This window comes from Oncorhynchus mykiss, chromosome 3 (assembly GCF_057628025.1).
Source record: "Oncorhynchus mykiss isolate SJ-2025 chromosome 3, ASM5762802v1, whole genome shotgun sequence".
NCBI lineage: Eukaryota > Metazoa > Chordata > Actinopteri > Salmoniformes > Salmonidae > Oncorhynchus > Oncorhynchus mykiss.
The window spans coordinates 50,826,692-50,847,218 of record NC_143024.1 but is presented as its reverse complement, the minus strand read 5'-3'; the positions used below and the strand labels follow the sequence as shown (position 1 = coordinate 50,847,218).

At 40.8% G+C, this 20,527-nt stretch overlaps 1 protein-coding gene across 41 annotated transcripts in view; it reads left to right on the top strand.

Moving 5' to 3' along the window:
* Window positions 1-20,527, top strand: part of LOC110519948 (E3 ubiquitin-protein ligase MYCBP2) — a 344,341-nt gene that overhangs the window by 13,748 nt on the left and 310,066 nt on the right. For all 41 annotated transcript variants that reach the window (XR_016494672.1, XR_016494675.1, XR_016494673.1 and 38 more), the window contains exon 3: window positions 12,419-12,628. Coding sequence is in view for 37 of the 41 variants with exons in the window: in XM_090229470.1 (XP_090085596.1) it covers window positions 12,419-12,628 (210 nt within the window). In the remaining 4 variants the exon portion in view is untranslated. The remainder of the gene's footprint in view (window positions 1-12,418; window positions 12,629-20,527) is intronic.

Genomic DNA, 20,527 nt, shown 5'->3' with positions numbered 1-20,527 from the left:
ATATCAGTTCATTTTTGCAAGTTTTAGCTTTGTCTTTGTGGGGTGTTTGTGGATTGATGAGTAGAATGTAATACATTTTAGAACAAGGCTGTAACGAAACAAAATGTGGAGGTTATTTAGGACGTACTTCGGATCGCCAAAATATCCTAATTATTATGACCACACTTCCTCGAATCAAATATTCAGAGAATAAAAACCTCCAGGCTTCCTTTAACTGTACATTTATTGGAAAACAATTAAGAATTACAGGGGGCAGTCTGATTAAAAAATAAAATCCTGTCCGATTTGTCTTCAAGAATAACGGACATTCTGGAGTGATTACATACCCAACATTCTTTAGTAATACTAGTCCTGTGAGAATAGGTATTTTGTAATGTGCATGCTATGCATAGAATGCTTTTGGAAACTATTCAGCCCCCTTGATGACTTCCACGTGTTACAGTACAGCCTTATTCTAACAAGTAAGTGTAAGTAGTCCGGGTGGCCATTTTGATTATTTTGTTGAGCAGTCTTGGGGGTAGGAGCCGTTTTGAGTTAGAACCTGGCTCTCCGGTACTTCTTGCTGTGTGGAAGCAGGGACAACAGTCTATGACTTGGGTGACTGGAGTCTTTGACAATATTTTAGGGCTTTCCTCTGACACAGTATATAGGTCCTGGATGGCAGATAGCTTGGCCCCAGTGATGTATTGGGCCATACGCACTACCCTCTGTAGCGCCTTACAGAGCAGAGCAGTTGCCATACCAGGTGGTGATGCAACTGGCCAGGATGCTCTCGTTGGTTCAGCTGTAGAACTTTGAGGGTCTGGGAACCCATGCCTAATCTTTTCAGTCATCTGAGAGGGAAAAGGTTTTGTCGTGCCCTCTTCATGACTGTCTTGGTGTGTTTGGACAATGATAGTTTGTTGGCGATGTGGACACCAAGGAACTTGACGCTCTCGACCCGATCCACTACAGCCCTGTTGATGTTATTGGGGGCCTGTTTGGCCCTCCTTTTCCTGTAGTCCACAATCGTCTCTGGCTGGGCCACTCAAGGACATTCAGAGACTTGTCCTGAAGCCACTCCTGCGTTGTCTTGGCTGTGTGCTTAGGGTCGTTGTCCTGGAATGTGAACCTTTGCCCCAGTCTGAGGTCCTGAGCCCTATGGAGCAGGTTTTCTTCAAGGATCTCTCTCTACTTTGCTCCGTTCATCTTTCCCTCGATCCCGACTACTCTCCCAGTCCCTGTCGCTGAAAGAAATCCTCACAGCATGATGCTGCCACCCGCATGCTTCGTCGAAGGGATGGTGCCGGATTTCCTCCAGATGTGACGCTTGGCATTCAGGCCAAAGAGTTTTTATTCTTGGGTTCATCAGACCAGAAAATCTTGTTTCATGGTCTGAGAGTCTTTAGGTTCTTTTTTTTGGCAAACTCTAAGCGGGATGTCATGTTCCTTTTTACTGAGGAGTGACTTCCGTCTGGCCACTCTACCATAAATGCCTGATGGGTGGAGTGCTGCAGAGAAGGTTGCCCTTCTGGAAGGTTCTCCCATCTCCACAGAGGACCTCTAGATCTATGTGGGTTCTTGGTCAATTTCTATTAATATTTCCCCATTTTCATTTTGAGTAAGATTGTTATTTGACAACCTAGATAAAAAAAATGGAAGAAATATATATGTTTAGTTTGTTACCTGCCTAACAATTAGACAACCCCCCTTTCTCCTTACATTTATTGGCGTCAACCTATTGGACAATACACAACAGGCAGTAAAATGACACTCAGTTTCTGACCCCTTTAAAATGCAACTTATAAACCCCTAATGTATCCTCATTTTAAGGATTTTAAAATGGACTCATTCCAATTACAAGGCCCCATGTCCTGTATTGTTACTTTTCATCACTACCACCTTGAGTGGGGAGTGGGTAATTTGCGTGGCTGGTGCCTTCCTTGGATGTGGTAGCAGTTTTTCTTAGACTCTCTCCCCGGAATCTAACCCCAATTCCCCTGGTCACTGTGGTATGCACAGAAAGAGCCTTCAAAAGTTGACATTCAAATTAGATGTCAGCGCCACGAATGGCTCGCCACTGGTCGAGGTTATAGTCATCAAAAATGTCAGAGAACCCCGGATGGCTTTTTGGTCTGAATAAATGCATGCATGCCCAAAGGGCAGCTCCTGTTGGCAGGTATTAGTGCTATAATTGCTGCAGTCATCCAAGTTATGTTGGAGCAATCAAAGGAACCATAGCTAATATGAGTCATTCACACTTTCATTGTACTGACTGTACTAAGGCTTAATCTTTGAGACAGGAATATGCATCTTGCAGTATCACTCAGGTAGACCCACAACATTGTATACCTGGCTGCGCAGGACCACAGGTCTCAAGTAATGGAGGAAACCCTAGCGCACCCAGTGGGAGCCTCGGCCTACCAACAGCTGATGCCGTGGGAACTGAGGCACCACTTGAGATGTTTTTTGTTGGAAGGTTTTTGGAGTATACCATGAAATGGAGCCAATGACCGGGTTTGAGAAACACAATCGGTCTCTGACGCTGGTGAGTACAATGGGACACAGGCCAGTCTGGGACTGTGGTGCAATTTCTACCAAACTCCAGTAAGTGGTATTTTTAATAAAAAAATAAAGATTTATTATAAATAAGTTAATTTGGCAAGCTAGCTTTGTATTTAACTGATGTGTCCATGTGATGTTTTTGTTAGCTAGTTAACTTTAGCAGTAACTGGTTTAAAGAAATCTAGCTAGCTAACTCTAAATCTCAAATTGCAGGTTAAGTTGTAATGTTAAGGTGTTTGTCCCATCTAAACAAAGGGATTAACCTGGATTGTAACTAAGAATAAAGTAATGACCCTTTTGCTTGCAAGCTGAGGCCATGTGGCTTGTAACAATGGCTACAAGCTAGCTACCAAGCTTTATGCATGGTAGCTAGTTTTTGTGAGCTGGTTAATAGGATATGAACAAAAGATATGTCCACGGTTTGGTTTGACTTTTAACTAGCTGGCTAGTTTGTACAGCTTTACTTAACTAGAATATCTAATGTCTGCTAAATGACTAGAATGTAAATGTTTGTCTAGCATTAGGGTCAAACAACCCTAATCCAGATTTCATAATGTAAGAACAAGCATTGTCCAGCTTGAAACAATGGAGAAAAGTTTTCAGACATAATGTAACTTATCTAGCTTTAATACGGTGTATTGTTATCCCCCAATGTAGGCAACTCTGCTGCTGAACAATATGTGCTGTCCACTGTTGCCTCAAGCTCAAGCATCTCCTCTAACTCTACCAGCTCCTACCGTTCGAGCCCTTCCACAAGGGATTGTTCCCCACCAGGTGTCCAGCCCACCTTCTCCCCTACTAGGCCTCTCCCTTGCCAGTTCGCTACCAACCAAAAACCTTTGTTAAGGTTTGCACTTGTACTTTGCCAATGTTTTTTTGTTTCATTTTGTGGACATGTGGCGCCACCACCAGCCTCATATTTTTGCATTTAATATTTCATATGTTCTACTTGTACATAGTTTACATGGTTTGAGTTGCACTTTGTTTTTATGCACAATGCAGTCTTATTTGTAAACCCTAACCCTTTATTTATACTTTTCGATGTAAAGTTTGCATGTGTGCTTTGAGCACACGTTGGGTCATTTCCACCCTCAGAAATAAACACTTTATAGACATTTGTGATGTTCAAAACTCATTTCATTCATAATATATACCTCTTGATTCATTATGATGTCTGAAAAGGGCCCTGTGTTTTGCCCTATCATTTAACATGCCTGGATTTGTTATGTCACATTTTCACTAACATCACAGGGCCCTAGTTATGGGCATGGTACGATTTGACTCCATAAGCCCAAAACGGATGCCTTATGCCAATCTGGGCTCAAACCCGGGAACACTTTTCAATTTCATCAGCTGCCAGGCTTGGCTTACAGAGCTCTGGGGGCGATTCCTGCTGGCTAATTTAAGTCTGCTTTCTGGAATACCCCACTGTCTATAAATGAGAACCTCAGCCCCATTTCTCAGCTTTATGAGAACAGGAATGGTAAAAGCCGCTGTTAAGCTCCAATCAGAAGTTCAAACAATAACAAAGTTGTCATCCCACCATTAGGCTTGGGCTGTATCCAGATTTTCACATCGTCATACCATCCTTCTCTCATCCCGGGATTTACGGTATTATCGGCATAGCAGACAAAGGGGCGCTACAAATGCAAGAAAAGCACAATGGGCCTCGACCGGAATGCTAAAAAAATTATCACAAACTAATATCGAGATCACTTAGAAGCTGTTAGCCGTTAGCTAAATGCTAACGGGTGAAAACAAGCAAACTCATTGCAAAGACAGGCAAATTCAGCTCATAGTTATATGCATAGCTAGTAGCTACCGTATGTAATTTTTGTTGAGTGGACATTTTTACAAGCGAAAGTGAATAGAAATTGTGGAAATTAATAATAGGAAGCTTAGGGAAAAAATGGCAACTGTACAGATGACTCATCTGGCAGAATGGCATATGTTATGGCTATCATTTAGTAGTGAATTGCATTTAAGTGTGAATTGCATTTAAGTGTAACTTCATCACATGTGCGCCACACAACAGAGACTCACCAATTAGATTTAGAATTCTATGGACTCACCAGCTCCCACTTCCTTCGGTTTTGCTATTTACAAACACGTGACTGGCTCAACAGTTCTGGGGAACTACTGTATGTTAAATAATGTGACTGGTGAAATGAAAGCAATTTGCTTCATCTCCCTAAGGTATTGCACAAGCTGACTGCAGGTATTCATTTAAAAAGTAGCTATAAATATCCAAATTGATTGAAAACCCATCCCGTGGCTTTATCAAAGTACCCCGGTATATACTGTTTAAGGTATAACGCCCTAGCCATTTATATGCTTCACGATTCAATGGCTATATAATACATTTTTAAGTCCAAATGAATGTAGCAACTGCTTATTGACATTCTTAGGCTTAAACATGAAGATTGACTAACTGACTATCCTACCGATCGGCGATGTCATTTACAAAATAGCTCAACACTACTCAGCAAATTGGATGCAGTCTTATCACAGTGCCATCAGTTTTGTCACCAAAGCCCCATATACTACCCACCACTGCGACCTGTATGCTCTCGTTGGCTGGTCCTCGCTTCATATTTGTCGCCAAACCCATTGGCTCCAGGTCATCTGTAAGTCTTTGCTAGGTAAAGCCCCGCCTTATCTCAGCTCACTGGTCACCATAGCAGCACCCACCTGTAGCTTGCGCTCCAGCAGGTATCTTTCACTGGTCACCCCCAAAGCCAATTCCTCCTTTGGATGCCTTTCCTTCCAGTTCTCTGCTGCCAATGGCTGGAACGAACTGCAAAAATCACTGAAGCTGGAGACTCGTATCTCCCTCACTGAGCAGCTCACAGATCACTGCACCTGTACATAGCCCATCCAACTACCTCATCCCCATACTGTTATTTATTTTGCTTCTTTGCACCCCAGTATCTACTTGCACATCTATCACTCCAGTGTTTAATTGCTAAATTGTAATTGTTTTGCCACTATGGCCTATTAATTGCCTTACCTCATTTGCACACACTGTATATATCGACTTTTTCTATTGTGTTCTTGACTGTATGTTTGTTTTTCCACGTGTAACTCTGTATGTGTCGAACTGCTTTGATTCATTTTGGCCAGGTCGCAGTTGAAATTAGAAATTGTTCTCAACTGGCCTACCTTGTTAAATAAAGGTGAAATAAAATAAACCTTGATTCTTTCAGCTCTTGCCACAGTTACACAGCTACAGCAGCAACTTCTGTCATGGTGATCTGCCGCTGCTGTGGGAACTGTTTTGACATTCTCAAATGCTTTGCTGATTCGAAGTTACTGTTTATTGTCGACTTTCTGTTGTTTCCAAAAACACATAGGAAATTGTTTTGCACCTTATTTTTGTTGGGAAATTAGATTGATTTCTGTTCATTGTACTGCCTGTCAGCCATCAACAATCACCCATCTTCACACGTGAATACGCTGACAGGCCAGGGGGAAAAAACTGTGGTTGGATAGGACCATTTTCCATGGTAACAGTGCAGTAATCGGTCAAAATTTCGGACCCACTTTTGATTGGACCCTTTCATGCTCTATAAGTTGCGGGGATTGGTCAACATTGCGAGCTCTTGCATAATATGTATGCACTGATTGGTTGATTTTGTATTGAATTATGTGATCACGGAATCCTGGAGGGACTGGCTAGTTGATAAACTGAATCCGATTTAGATCTGAGGTTGGAGGGAAAACCTACAGGAGGGTACTTCTCTAGGAACATTATTGAGTCCTGGTATAGGGAATAGGTTGCCATTTGGGACACTACCTTAGATATGCCAGTAAATAATGCTGATTTGCTCTGGCCCCTAAATGTAATCTGGTCAGTTCAATAGCTTAACATTTAAGGGTACAACTCCTGAGTCCTGTCCCCAGCTGCTGTCAGTAAAAGGGTCATGTTAATTTTGTCCTTCAACATTTTACAACTTTAGCAACAGAAAACAAAAAATAGGTTTATTGGAAAACCCTGTTTGTCTGTTTTTTGGTGGCTAATAAACACAACCCAGCAGCTCTGGGCCCTTAGAATTTAAATCATCATCAATCAATATGACTCATTCAGGTGTGATATAATTCATCTTTGGGACTTCAGGCCTGAGGCGTACTTGATTTTTCACATTGACATCCGCATATTCTACTAGCCTACATGATGGACTAAGTTGACTGTTCAATTGATTCAGAACACAGGACATGCTGTATTGTCGCTGCATTGTCTCTGCTGCTGTAAAGGCAATGTAGCAGCAATTGTTAGCCATGGATTTGGATGGTAGACTAATTTGCATACATTACATGCTATTCCTTAGGCTTGCCCATCACCTCAGCCAGCCAAACTGCATTCCATGTTATAACCATCTTCGATACTTTGGGGTCATTTTCTGTCTCCGATTTTGATATGCAGCAGGAAAAAGCAGATTTAATCTGTCCCAAATTGGACCCAATTTCCTACATAGGAATATATATGTTCCCTGTGTTGGTGCCGGAGGGGATGGTTGCCGTTTTATTGGCTCTTAACTAACCTTGCTATTTTATTTTTTTCACTCTTATGAATTAAAAGAGCTTCTGGATATCAGAACAGCGATTACTCACCTTGAATTGTACGAAGAATTTAAAAACTGTAATATCTTATGTTTCACCGGGTCCTGGCTGAACGACGACATGAATAACATGCAGCTGGTGGGTTATACACTGTACTGGCAGTCACCACATCAGTCACTGGCTTCATCAATAAGTGCATTGAGGACGTCGTGACTGTACGTACATACCCCAAACAAAATCAATGGATTACAGGCAACAACCGCACTGAGCTAAAGGGTAGAGCTATTGCTTTCAAGGAGCGGGACTCTAACCCGGAAGCTTATAAGAAATCCCGCTATGCCCTCAGACGAACCATCAAATAGGCAAAGCGTCGATATAGGACTAAGATCGACTCGTTCTACACAGGTGCTCGTCGGTTGTGGCAGGGCTTGCAAACTATTACAGACTACAAAGGGAAGCACAGCCGAGAGCTGCCCAGTGGCGTGAGCCTACCAGACAAGCTAAATTACTTCTATGCTTGTTTCGAGGCAAGCAACACTGAAACATGCATGAGAGCACCAGCTGTTCCGGATGACTGTGTGATCATGCTAGTGGAAGCCTTAGGAAGTGCAAAATAACCCATATCCCACTGTGTACAAACTACAAACCTCAGATTTCCCACTTCCTGTTTGGATTTTTTCTCTGGTTTTTGCCTGCCATATGAGTTCTGTTATACTCACAGACGTCATTCAAACAGTTTTAGAAACTTCAGAGTGTTTTCTATCCAATACTAATAATAATATGCAAATATTAGCATCTGGGACTGATTAGGAGGCAGTTCACTCTGAGCATGCTATTCATCCAAAAGTGAAAATGCTTTAGTGTCCTCAAAGCTCATCCCTAAGCTAAAGACACTGGGACTAAACACCTCCCTCTGCAACTGGATCCTAGACTTCCTGACAGGTGGTAAGGATAGAAAACACAGCCGCCACGCTGATCCTCAACAATGGGTCCCCTCAGGTGCATGCTCAGTCCACTCCTGTACTCCCTGTTCACTCATGACTGCATGGCCAGGCATGACTCCAACACTGTACGTTTGCCCATGACACAATAGTGGTAGGCCTGATCATCAACAACGACGAGACATCATACAGGGAGGTCAGAGAACTGGCCGTGTGGTGCCAGGACAACAGCCTCTCCCTGAAAGTGATCAAGACAAATGAGATGATTGTAGACTACAGGAAAAGGAGGGTTGAGATGGCCCCCATTCTCACCGACGGGGCTGTAGTGGAGCAGGTTGAGAGCTTCAAGTTCCTTGGTGTCCACATCACCAACAAACTAGAATGGTCCAAGCACACCAAGACAGTCGTGGAGAGGGCATGACAAAACCTATTCCCCCCCCCCCCCCCTCAAGAGACTGAAAAGATTTGGCATGAGTCTTCAGAAGGTTCTCCAGCTGCAACATCGAGAGCATCCTGACGGGTTGCATCACTGTCTGGTATGGAAACTGCTCGGTCTCCGACCGCAAGGCACTACAGAGGGTAGTGCATACGGCCCAGTACATCACTGGGGCCAAGCTTCCTGCCATCCAGGGCCGCTATACCAGGTGGTGTCAGAGGAAGCCCCTGAGCAATGGTCAGACTCTAGCCACCCTAGTCATAGACTTATCTATGCTTCCGCATGGCAAGCGATACCGGAGCACCCAGTCTGGGTCAAAAAGGCTTCTTAACAGCTTCTACCCCCAAGCAATAAGATTGCCTGAATATCTAATCAAATGGCTAACCAGACTGCTTGCACCCCCCCCCCCCCCTTTACGCTGCTGCTACTGTTATCTATGCATAAGTTACTTTTTAATAACTCTACCAACATGTACAATTGAAGTCAGAAGTTTACATATGACTTAGCCAAATACATTTAACCTTAATTTTTCACAATTCCTGACATTTAATCCTAGTAAAAATTCCATGTCTTAGGTCAGTTAGGATCACCACTTTATTTTAAGAATGTGACATGTCAGAATAATAGGATAGAGAATGATTTACTTCAGCTTTTATTTCTGTCATCAAATTCCCAGTGGGTCCCAAGTTTACATACACTCAATTAGTATTTGGTAACATTGCCTTTTAAATTGTTTAACTTGGGTCAAACGTTTCGGGTAGCCTTCCACAAGCTTCCCACAATAAGTTGGGTGAATTTTGGCCCATTCCTTCTGACAGAGCTGGTGTAACTGAGTCAGTTTTGTAGGCCTCATTGCTCGCACACGCTTTTTCAGTTCTGCCCACAAATTTTCTATGGGATTGAGGGCAGGGCTTTGTGATGGCCATTCCAATATCTTGACTTTGTTGTCCTTAAGCCATTTTGCCACAACTTTGGAAGTATGCTTGGGGTCATTGTCCATTTGGAAGACCATTCGTGACCAAGCTTTAACTTCCTGACTGATGTCTTGAGATGTTGCTTCAATATATCCACATAATTGTCCCTCCTCATGATGCCATCTATTTTGTGAAGCACCCCCACAACATGATGCTGCCACCCCCGTGCTTCACGGTTGGGATGGTGTTCTTGGCCTTGCAAGCCTCCCCCTTTTTCCTCCGAACATAATGATGGTAACTATGGCCAAGCAGTTAAATTTTTGTTTCATCAGACCAGAGGACATTCTCCAAAAAGTATGATCTTTGTCCCCATGTGCAGTTGCAAACCATAGTCTGGCTTTTTTATGGCGGTTTTGGAGCAGTGGCTTCTTCCTTGTTGAGCGGCCTTTTAGGTTATATCGATATAAGACTCGTTTTAATGTGGCTATAGATACTTTTGATACGGTTTCCTTCAGCTTCTTCACAAGGTCCTTTGCTGTTGTTCTGTGATTGATTTTCACTTTTCGCACCAAAGTACGTTCATCTCTAGGAGTTAGAACGTGTCTCCTTCCTGAGCGGTATGACTGCTGTGTTGTCCTATGGTGTTTATACTTGTGTACTATTGTTTGTACAGATGAACTTGGTACCTTCAGGTGTTTGGAAATTGCTCCCAAGGATGAGCCAGACTTGTGGAGGTCTACACATTTTTTTTATGAGGTCTTGACTGATTTCTTTTGATTTTCCCATGATGTCAAGCAAAGAGGCCCTGAGTTTGAAGGTAGGTCTTGAAATCCATCCACAGGTACACCTTCAATTGACTCAGGCTAATTGACATCATTTATCAGAAGCTTTTAAAGCCATGACATAATATTCTGGATGTTTCCAAGCTGTTTAAAGGCACAGTCAACTTTGTGTATGTAAACTTCTGCCCCACTGGAATTGTGATACATTGAGTTAATCTGTAAACAATTGTTGGAAAAATTACTTGTCATGCACAAAGTAATGTCCTAACCGACTTGCCAAAATTATAGTTTGTTAACAGGAAATTTGTGGAGTGGTTGGAAAACGAGTTTTAATTACTCCAACGTTAGTGTATGTAAACTTCCGACTTCAACTGTACATATTACCTCGACTAACTGGTGCCCCCTCACATTGACTCTGTACTGGTACAGTAGCCTCGCTATTGTTTTTTTTACTGCTGCTCTTTCATTTGTTACTTCTATTTCTTTTTTTTGTTGGCATTTTTCTTAACTGCATTGTTAAGGGGCTTGTAATGTGCTGTTGTATTCAGCACATGTGACAAATACATTTTGATTTGACTGGTTATGGTATAAAATGTTGTAATAGAGAATTCAATAATTTGGCTAAATGTGTTGAATGTCTATTTCTGGGGTCTTTGACAATTTTTCAGGCCTTCCTCTGACACTACCTGGTGTAGAGGTCCTGGATGGCAGGCAGCTTAGCCCCAGTGATGTACTTGGCCGTACGCACTACCCTCTGTACTGCCTTGCGGTCAGAGGCCGAGCAGTTGCCATACCAGACAGTGATGCAACCAGACAGTGATGCAACCCGTCAGGATGCTCTCGATGTTGAAGCTGTAGAACTTTGGATATAGCCTAATCTTCCTTGTGCTTTAGACTTTAGGAATTTGGCACAGTACAGTATGGCTGCTGTCTTGCGGATGCACCTGAGCTCAATTTCATGTCTCATAGCAAAGGGTCGGAATACTTATATAAATAAGGTATTTCTGTTTATTTTATTTATTACTGTTCAAAAATTCCTGTTTTTGCTTTGTCATTATGGGGAAGTTTGTGTAGATTGAGTAATTGTTTTTATTTAATCCGTTTTAGAATACGGCTGTAACGTAACAAAATGTGGAAAAAGGGAAGACGTCGGAATACTTTCTGAATGCACCGTATTGGAAAAGTCTTGGAACAGTGATACATTTTGGCTCTGTACTCCAGCACTTTGGATTTGAAATTATGCAATGATTATGAAGTTAAAGTTAACTTGAGGGGATTTTCATCCATATCGAACCGTTTAGTAATTATAGCACATTTTGTACAACCCCCATTTTAGGGGGCCAAAAGTAATGGCACATATTCATAGCAAGCAATGACAACATCAACTGTGGGAATCTACAAATTTGTTGGATCCATTTGGTGTTTGTTTTGGTTGTGTTTCAGATTATTTTTTGCCCAATAAAAATGTATGGTATATTTTGGAGTAATTTTAATTGTAAATAAAAGTAGAATGTTTCTAAACACTTCTAAATTAATGTGGATGTTACCATGATTATAGATAATCCTTAATGAATGGTGATCAATGAGAAGGTTAGAGGTATATCATACCCCCCATGAAAATATTAACCTCCCCTGTTATTGTAATAAGAGCTTAGCATGTTTTGGGGGTATGATATTTGTGCATTTAACTTTCTCATTCATCATTATTCAGGATTTAATTCAGGTCTATTTGTAATCATGGTTATTGAATAACCATGATCACTCCTACCGTCACGGCTCACATAGAATAAAGAAATCTATTCCTTGCTTTCCTCTCCTTGTCATCGCTCTCTCACTTGAATCGCTTTGTCTTTCCCATCCTTTTTCTTGCACTAAAATCTGAACTGTGTCCTCTTCTCGCAGACAGAATCACATTAGGCTTAGTTTCACAGAATGATTTTCACTGAATAGCACAGATCTCACTATTACTCTTTAGGCTTTATTGTAGTGTCTCGACTATCTGGACTACCTTCTACTTCAAACAGTGAATCAATCTCCATGGGACTGCTACAGTTAGCTAAATAACTTAGCCTACATCTTCCTCCAACAATGCCTGCATCTTTGAATATGCATTCTAATTATCTCTTCTCTTTTGATGAAGTCTTGAGGGGCAAACTGCCTTCATTCATTGACTGCTGAAATAAAATATTGTTTGATTTGCGAGCGATGGCTTTTCTTATACTTTATCTCTCTTCTCCACAGACGGATAACCTCGATGGGGCCTTCTGCGTGCCGGACATCAAGCTGCACAGCAACCCATCGGCGTTCAATGTGTACTGCAATGTGCGCCACTGCGTGCTGGACTGGCAGCAGCGGGAGTCATCCCTGGCCTCACAAAGTTCCGTGCAGAGCGGTGACTCTGACAGCGAGGAGGAGGAGGAGTATCGTGAGCCCGCCATCAAGCTGCCCAAGGTAACTTCAGAAGCACAGGGATGGGAACAGGGTTGGTGGAAGGGTAGAAATGCATTGAATGGAACAGACATTCACATCAGTGATCCATGACAGGTGGCCATATTGAGTGTACCCACATGTAGTTAAATTGAGTGCCCTACTCAAATTGCAATGGTCGGAGGGGCTTTGTCCCTTCTAGTAATTACATTTTTATGGGTGGAAAGAAACACCGGGCAAGCTAAAACGAATGGAATCGGAGGGAGGCAAACGGTATAGGGAGAGGGATGCTTGCCAGTACGACTAGAGAAGTAGGCCTGCATGACTACAGGGGATGTGTTAGCCTGGGAGTCAGATCAGTCTTCTTTTGCAGACTCCAATTCAAGGGTGGTATCCCATATATTGGGATAACAGGTTGAGGACCCAAGCTAGATAGCCTGGTAAATTTGAATGGCTAATTGGTGGCTGCTGCCGCTGGGTAAATATTCCAGTTTTACCGGGTGATCTAGCTTGGCTCCTCAACATGTTATCCCAATATATTGGATATCACGCTTGATCCATCAAGCTTCCTAAGGTCAGAAAGAATGGAACAAATTGGTATCATTTAAATCCACCTCAATTGTCCTAAAATATGAAATGCATCTTGAATTTTCCTAAATAATCAGTATGTTGCACATCATGTCGCACCCTAACTTTGGGCACCTGTCCTACCATATACCCATCAATTTTAGTCAAGGCTATATGGTGTATGGTGAACTTTGCCTCTAGATGTTGACCTAGAGTCAGTTTAGCATTTTCTCCACTAAAGGTTAGGATTTGGAAGCTGATCCTAAATCTCTACCTAGTGAAATTTTCACCCCCTGTAGCCTATATCCTGTATCTCCCATTGCTCTCAGGTTCCCGCCACGACACTGACCTCTGTTTCTCTGGGTTGGTGTTGTTGAACCCTTTTGACTGCCATGATCATTTATAGCAACACTATGAGAGGCTTAAAGCACTGGTCTGTGAGGATTAGCTACTGCCTTGTCTCACTCACTGACTCAGTCTCATTCTTGCTGTTTCTCACTTGCTGTGTCTCTGGCTCGCTATCTTTTTCTCTTTTAGCTCTCTCTGTGTCTCACTTTCTCTTTATGACTTTTCTCTTTCCCTCCCTGCTTTTCTCTGCGTCTGTCTGTCCCACTCTGCTCATCACTGCTTTGCCACTGTGGCCTCATTGAAACAGAGCACGTTCCCAGGAGCAATATCACAGTGCACAGAGTAGGGAGTGTGCGTGCGCGCGTGTGTGTCCTGCAATCCCCGCATTTTTTTTGTGCCGGCCGTCAGCCCATTAGCTGTTTACAGACTAATTTTCAGCTGAATACTTTTTAAACTTCATATTAACTAGGCTACTTTTATTAAAAGTTTCAAATCTCTAGTCCGTCGAGCCCTCTCCCGCTAGAATGAACGGTATGCATCTTCTAGCGATCTATTGATCCCGAGTGGCGCAGCGGTCTAAGTCACTGCATCTCAGCGCTAGAGGCGTCACTACAGACCCTAGTTCGATTCCAGGCTAAATCACAACCGGCCGTGATTGGGAGTCCCATAGGGCAGCGGACAATTAGTCCAGCGTCGTCCGGGTTTGGCTGCGGTAGGTCGTCATTGTAAATAAGAATTTGTTCTTAAATTGGATAGTGCCAGTCAGTCACAAAGCGAGCGACGGCAGGGAAACCCAGCCTGCGGTCTGTCCTACCTCCCAGGACAATTTGTGTGTGCAGAGGTTGGTTGCAGTCAAATTTCTTTGCACGGAGAAGGGAAAGGGCATGATGCGTGAATTTGCATATCCCATGGAATGTAAGTGGTAATGATGAGTCGAAATCCATTTAGTGAGTGACTCATCAGTCAGTGTAACCTACCGAATCGCATCGGTGAGAAAGCTGCAGATAAATTATGAAAATATTCAACGAAGATGGTGAATCATCACTGCAGGAACAATGGGGAGTGGAGAGCCTCATTCTGGTCCAAATTTGATAATTATGTGATCCAGGCATTAAAATAGAATTCAACAATATAAAAAAATGTTTTAACCTCATTAGGGAATCAACTCAGTGTATTGAAAATGTATTAGTTATCCCAAGTTTAGCATAAGACCTGAACAGAATGGGACGGAGATACCTAGTCAATTATACAACTGAATGCATTTAACCCAACCCCTCTGAGTCAGAGAGGTGCGGGGGGGCTGTCTTAATCGACATTGACATCCACATCACCGGCTCCCATTGAACAGTTGCTGGGGTTAACCGTCTTGCTCAAGAGCAGAATGACAGATTTTTACCTTCCAGTTACTGGCCCAACGCTCTTACCCGCTAGGCTACCCTGCCACCTCTGCCGTGATTTGTATTTCCTGCAACTTTTTGAATAGGCAACGAGAATGCCCCTATCTGTGGTGCGCATGTCTACCTCTTTGTGTAGCCTTTAGCAATGATGGAAAGGCTTTCCTATAAACCTATATAAACCTAAATTAAATGCTAACTACAAGGTAGAATATTATTATTTTCATCATTCCAGTGGGTATTTGTTTAGTGAACTACCATCACATGTATGCTACAAAAACACAGCTAAACAACAGCCTCTTGCTAGGTGCACACTTGAATTATAGGGGACTCTGTTACAGAGGAGTGTATAAATGCTCTTTTTAGGCTGGAATATTTTGTTGAATTGTATTCTGAAATGTATTGATTGTTGCTGCCGCCTTGGCCAGGTCTCCCTTGAAAATGAGACTGGGTCTCAATGGGCTTTTCCTGGTTAAATAAATTAAAATTACTACACCCAAAAATCTATATTCCTCAGATGTTTCCCAGACCTCATTTGTGGACTTAACATCACATCCCGGATCCGGGATCGTGAATACAGACTCAAGCTCATTACCATAACGCAACGTTAACTATTCATGAAAATCGCAAATGAAATGAAATAAATATGCTAGCTCTCAAGCTTAGCCTTTTGTTAACAACACTGTCATCTCAGATTTTCAAAATATGCTTCTCAACCATTGCAAAACAAGCATTTGTGTAACAGTATTGATGGCTAACGTAGCATTTAGCATTAGCATTCAGCTGGCAACATTTACACAAAAAAACAGAAAAGCATTCAAATAAAATCATTTACCTTTGAAGAACTTCAGATGTTTTCAATGAGGAGACTCTCAGATAGCAAATGTTTTTCCTGAAAGATTATTTGTTTAGGACAAATCGCTCCGTTTTCTGCGTCACGTTTAGCTATGAAAAAACCCCTGTATCCAGGATTGTGTAAATCTATCAGCAAGCTCATTAGCATAACACAACGTTAACTATTTATGAAAATCGCAAATGAAATGAAATAAATATGCCATCTCTCAAGCTTAGCCTTTTGTAAACAACACTGTCATCTCAGATTTTCAAAATATGCTTCTCAACCATAGGAAAACAATCATTTGTGTAAAAGTAGCTAGCTAGCGTTAGCATTTAGCGTTAGCATTAGCGTTAGCATCCAGCACGCAACATTAACAAAAACATAAAAGCCTTCAAATAAAATCATTTACCTTTGAAGAACTTCTGATGTTTTCAATGAGGATACTCTCAGTTAGATAGCAGATGCTCAGTTTTTCCAAAAAGATTCCTTGTGTATTAGAAATAGCTCCGTTTTATACATCACATTTGGCTACCAAAAAAAATCTGAAAATTCAGTCCTCAAAACGCGAACTTTTTTCCAAATTAACTCCATAATATCGACTGAAAACATGGCAAACGTTGTTTAGAATCAATCATCAAGGTGTTTTTCACATATCTCTTCATTGATACATCGTTCTTGGACACATGCTTTCTCCCCTGAATCAAATGGTAAAGTAGAAGCAGCTGGCAATTGCGCACCGAATTCGACGCAGGACACCAGGCGGACACTTGGAAAATGTAGTCTCTTATGGTCAATCTTCCAATGATATGCCTACAAATACGTCACAATGCTGCTAAGACCTTGGGCGAACGACAGAAAGTGTAGGCTCATTCGTTGCGCAATCACAGCCATATAAGGAGAGAATGGAAAACAGAGCTTCAGAAATTCTGCTAATTCCTGGGTGATGCATCATCTTGGTTTCGCCTGTAGAATGAGTTCTGGGGCACTTACAGACAAAATCTTTGCAGATTCTGAAACTTCAGAGTGTTTTCTTTCCAAAACTGTCAAGAATATGCATAGTCGAGCATCTTTTCGTGACAAAATATCGCGCTTAAAACGGGAACGTTTTTTATCCAAAAATGAAATAGCGCCCCTAGAGATCTAACAGGTTAAAAAAGTCAGTTTTTGAGAGTGAAAACATGAAGTAAAAAAAGGATAAAAGGGAAACTTGGAAAAACTCAAAAGGAGAAAACGGAATTTGGGAATGAACAAAACAGAATAAAGGCAAAAAAATATTATTTTATGAATTCAGGCTTTTTAAAATCAGAAGATTACATTTCTTGTCCTGATGTGGAATGTATACAACAGTCATGATAAACAGCCAAGCTGATGTTAGCAATTCTGCAATGCAAGCCGAAACTTCCTCAAAAACACTCTAAACTAAGTTTGGTTGCATTGACACTTATGAAGAACCTGTCCATGATTTCTTCCCTGCGAGAATGTCATTATTTTTGTGGTAAAGTATTATTGATGTAAAGGTCTGCAATAGTAGTAATTCCTTTTCTCTTCCAGAATAAAAAAGTATTGTCAGTTAGTGTTCAATAATGAGGCATGAATGGGTGGAGGGATCTACCATGCCAGGGTATGTATCCTGCCAATAAACCAGTGCTCTAGCATTTTCTGCCCAATAATAATGCTGAAACTTTGGCAGGCTCAGGCCCCCTAATTCTTTGGGCTTGATTGTTTTTTTAGCGATACTATGTACTTTGTATTGCCACACAAAAGGCAAGATGATAGAATCCAAGGATTTGAAAAAAGCTTTAGTTAAAAATATAGGCAGATTCTGAACGAGATAAAGGAATCTTGGAGTGTAACCATTTGAATAGCATTATTGTAGATAGGCAGCACTCTCCAGATCTCAACTTCCATTGTGTCGCTAGGTCAATTTATAAATAAATTTAGAGTCCTTTGGGATGACATCAAAATATTTAATTTGGTCTCCTGTGATTTTAAAAGGTATGTTTTAAGAAACTCTGGGTTTGTCACCGTTTAAGAGGCATGAATTCACTTGTATACCAGTTTATGATGTACACAGAGGGTTCTCCAAATTATTCGATGAACTCCAACAGCGGTGGGAGTCACTCTTTGGGACGTGAGGCAAACAAAATGTAATCCGCATAGAGCAAGATGCAGTGATCAACCTTGCCCACGAAGCAATGGCAGGATGGCTTCTGATACTAATAGCTAGGGATTCCATAGCAATGGCGAATAGCAACGGACTCAATGAGCACCATTGGCGGTAGGAACGGTGAAATTAAAACGGATGTGATTTATTGTAATTAGTGAACTGAAGCCGTCGGGCACGCATATAGTATTTCAACCCAAGGGACAACTCTCGCCCAGAGCAAACAAATGTATTATTGTCAAAATGTAGTTCCATTCCAATTGGAAATATTCCTTTTGAGCGTCAAGTGCAAGAATGGCAACTTTAGAACCTTTGTCATGTTTGGAATACTTGATGTTCATCAGTCGCCTAATGTTGGAAAATGAGAATCTGCCTGCGATAAAACCAGTTTGGTCTTGATGAATTATAGTCAAAATGCATTTATTTAGTCTGTTTGCGAGTATTTTAGTAAACATCTCAAGATCACATCCGAGGAGGGCAATAGGACGATATGAAAATAAATAGGTTTCATCTTTCTTTATATTAGGGTGATATTGGCCGAGTATAAAGACTCCGGGAGTCTGCAAGTTTCAATAGTGTTTAAACATCTGCAACTGAAGAGTAACCTTTTCTGAATACGATTTGTAAAACTCTCTACCAAAGCCGCCAGGGCCAGCCGCTTTACCGTTAAGGAAGGAACGTACTGCAGAGACAACCTCTTAAGTTATTTCTGCATTTATCTCCCTTTTGAACAGTGCTGCATAATTTAGCTAGAGTAAGGGAATACCCCCCTGATTTGGACAAAATCAAATGGCGGTATATTGGCATTGGACAAACCATATACACGATGGCCAATACCACCCAATTTGGCGTTGATTCATGCAAAGTATATTGCAAATGCCATATGGCAATTGCCAATTGTAACACTTCAAAATTCCAATAGGGGGCGTGTGCGTTCCACCGGGGCATTTCATATTGCAAATGGCACCCAAGTCAACATCCAAAAGCCAAATTTTGAAAAATGAATTAAAAAAAAAAAAACTTAAAACCCCTTAAAGTGCTTTCTGGACCTTTTTTCGAAATTCTTTCGAGTTTTTTGTCAATTACACATGTGTAAGAACTGTATGAGTATACTTTTGTCATCATATATATATTTTTTTTAAGTACATGCGCATAAGGCATATGTTTTGTCCATTTGCAATATGATTTCATAGGAAGTCAAAAGTCAAAAGTCAAAAATGTCAAAATTTGGTAAAAAACTTCACACATCCTTAAAAAAGTGCTTTCTGGACCTTTTTTCAAAATTCTTTCGATTTTTGTGTCAATTACACATGTATAAGAACTTTATCAACATACTTTAGTCATACTTTATTATCATATATATATATATTTTTTTTTTTACTTGTGCATAAGGCATATGTTTTCTCCATTTGGAATATGATTTCATAGGAAGTCAAAAGTCAAAAGTCAAAAATGTCAAAATTTGGTAAAAAACTTCATACATCCTTAAAGTGCTTTCTGGACCTTTTTTCAAAATTCTTTCGATTTTTGTGTCAATAACAAATGTATAAGAACTTTATCAACATACTTTAGTCATGCTTTATTATCATATTTTTTTTACTTGTGCATAAGGCATATGTTTTCTCCATTTGCAATATGATGTCATAGGAAGTCAAAAGTCAAAGTCAAAAGTAACGATTTTCCTCCGTGCAACTGATGATCTAAAATGTGCAACAAAACATTTTTGATTTTTTTTGTTTATGTTTCCTTACTTTTTCAAAGTCACTGTGCATTTGCAATATGTTTTAATGGGCAGGTACCATCACGAATTTGTCATGGTCAAATTTCAAACTTTACTTTGCTCAAACTATACCTTTGTCAACTTGTATTACATATTTCTTTTTGTTTTACTTGTGCATAAGGCATATGTTTTCTCCATTTGCAATATGATGTCATAGGAAGTCAAAAGTCAAAGTCAAAAGTAAATATTTTCCTCCGTGCACCTGGTGATCTGAAATGTGCACCTGGTGACCTGAAATGTGCACCTGGTGATCTAAAATATGCAACTGGTAACCCCAAAAAAAATTTTTGGGATGTTTTTTTGTTTATGTTTCCTTACTTTTTCAAAGTCACTGTGCATTTGCAATATGTTTTAATGGGCAGGTACCATCACGAATTTGTCATGCTCAAAATTCAAGCTTGTGATCTAAAATATGCAGCTGGTTACCCAACATTTTTTGGGATGTTTTTTTTTTTATGTTTCCTTACTTTTTCAAAGTCACTGTGCATTTGCAATATGTTTTAATGGGCAGGTACCATCACGAATTTGTTTATCGAATTTGTTTATGTTTCCTTACTTTTTCAAAGTCACTGTGCATTTGCAATATGTTTCAATGGGCAGGTACCATCACGAATTTGTCATGCTCAAAATGTTTTAGATGTATTTTTTTTTGTTTCTTACTTTTTCAAAGTCACTGTGCATTTGGAATATGTTTTAATGGGCAGGTACCATCACGAATTTGTTTATCGAATTTGTTTATGTTTCCTTACTTTTTCAAAGTCACTGTGCATTTGCAATATGTTTCAATGGGCAGGTACCATCACAAATTTGTCATGCTCAAAATTTTTTAGAT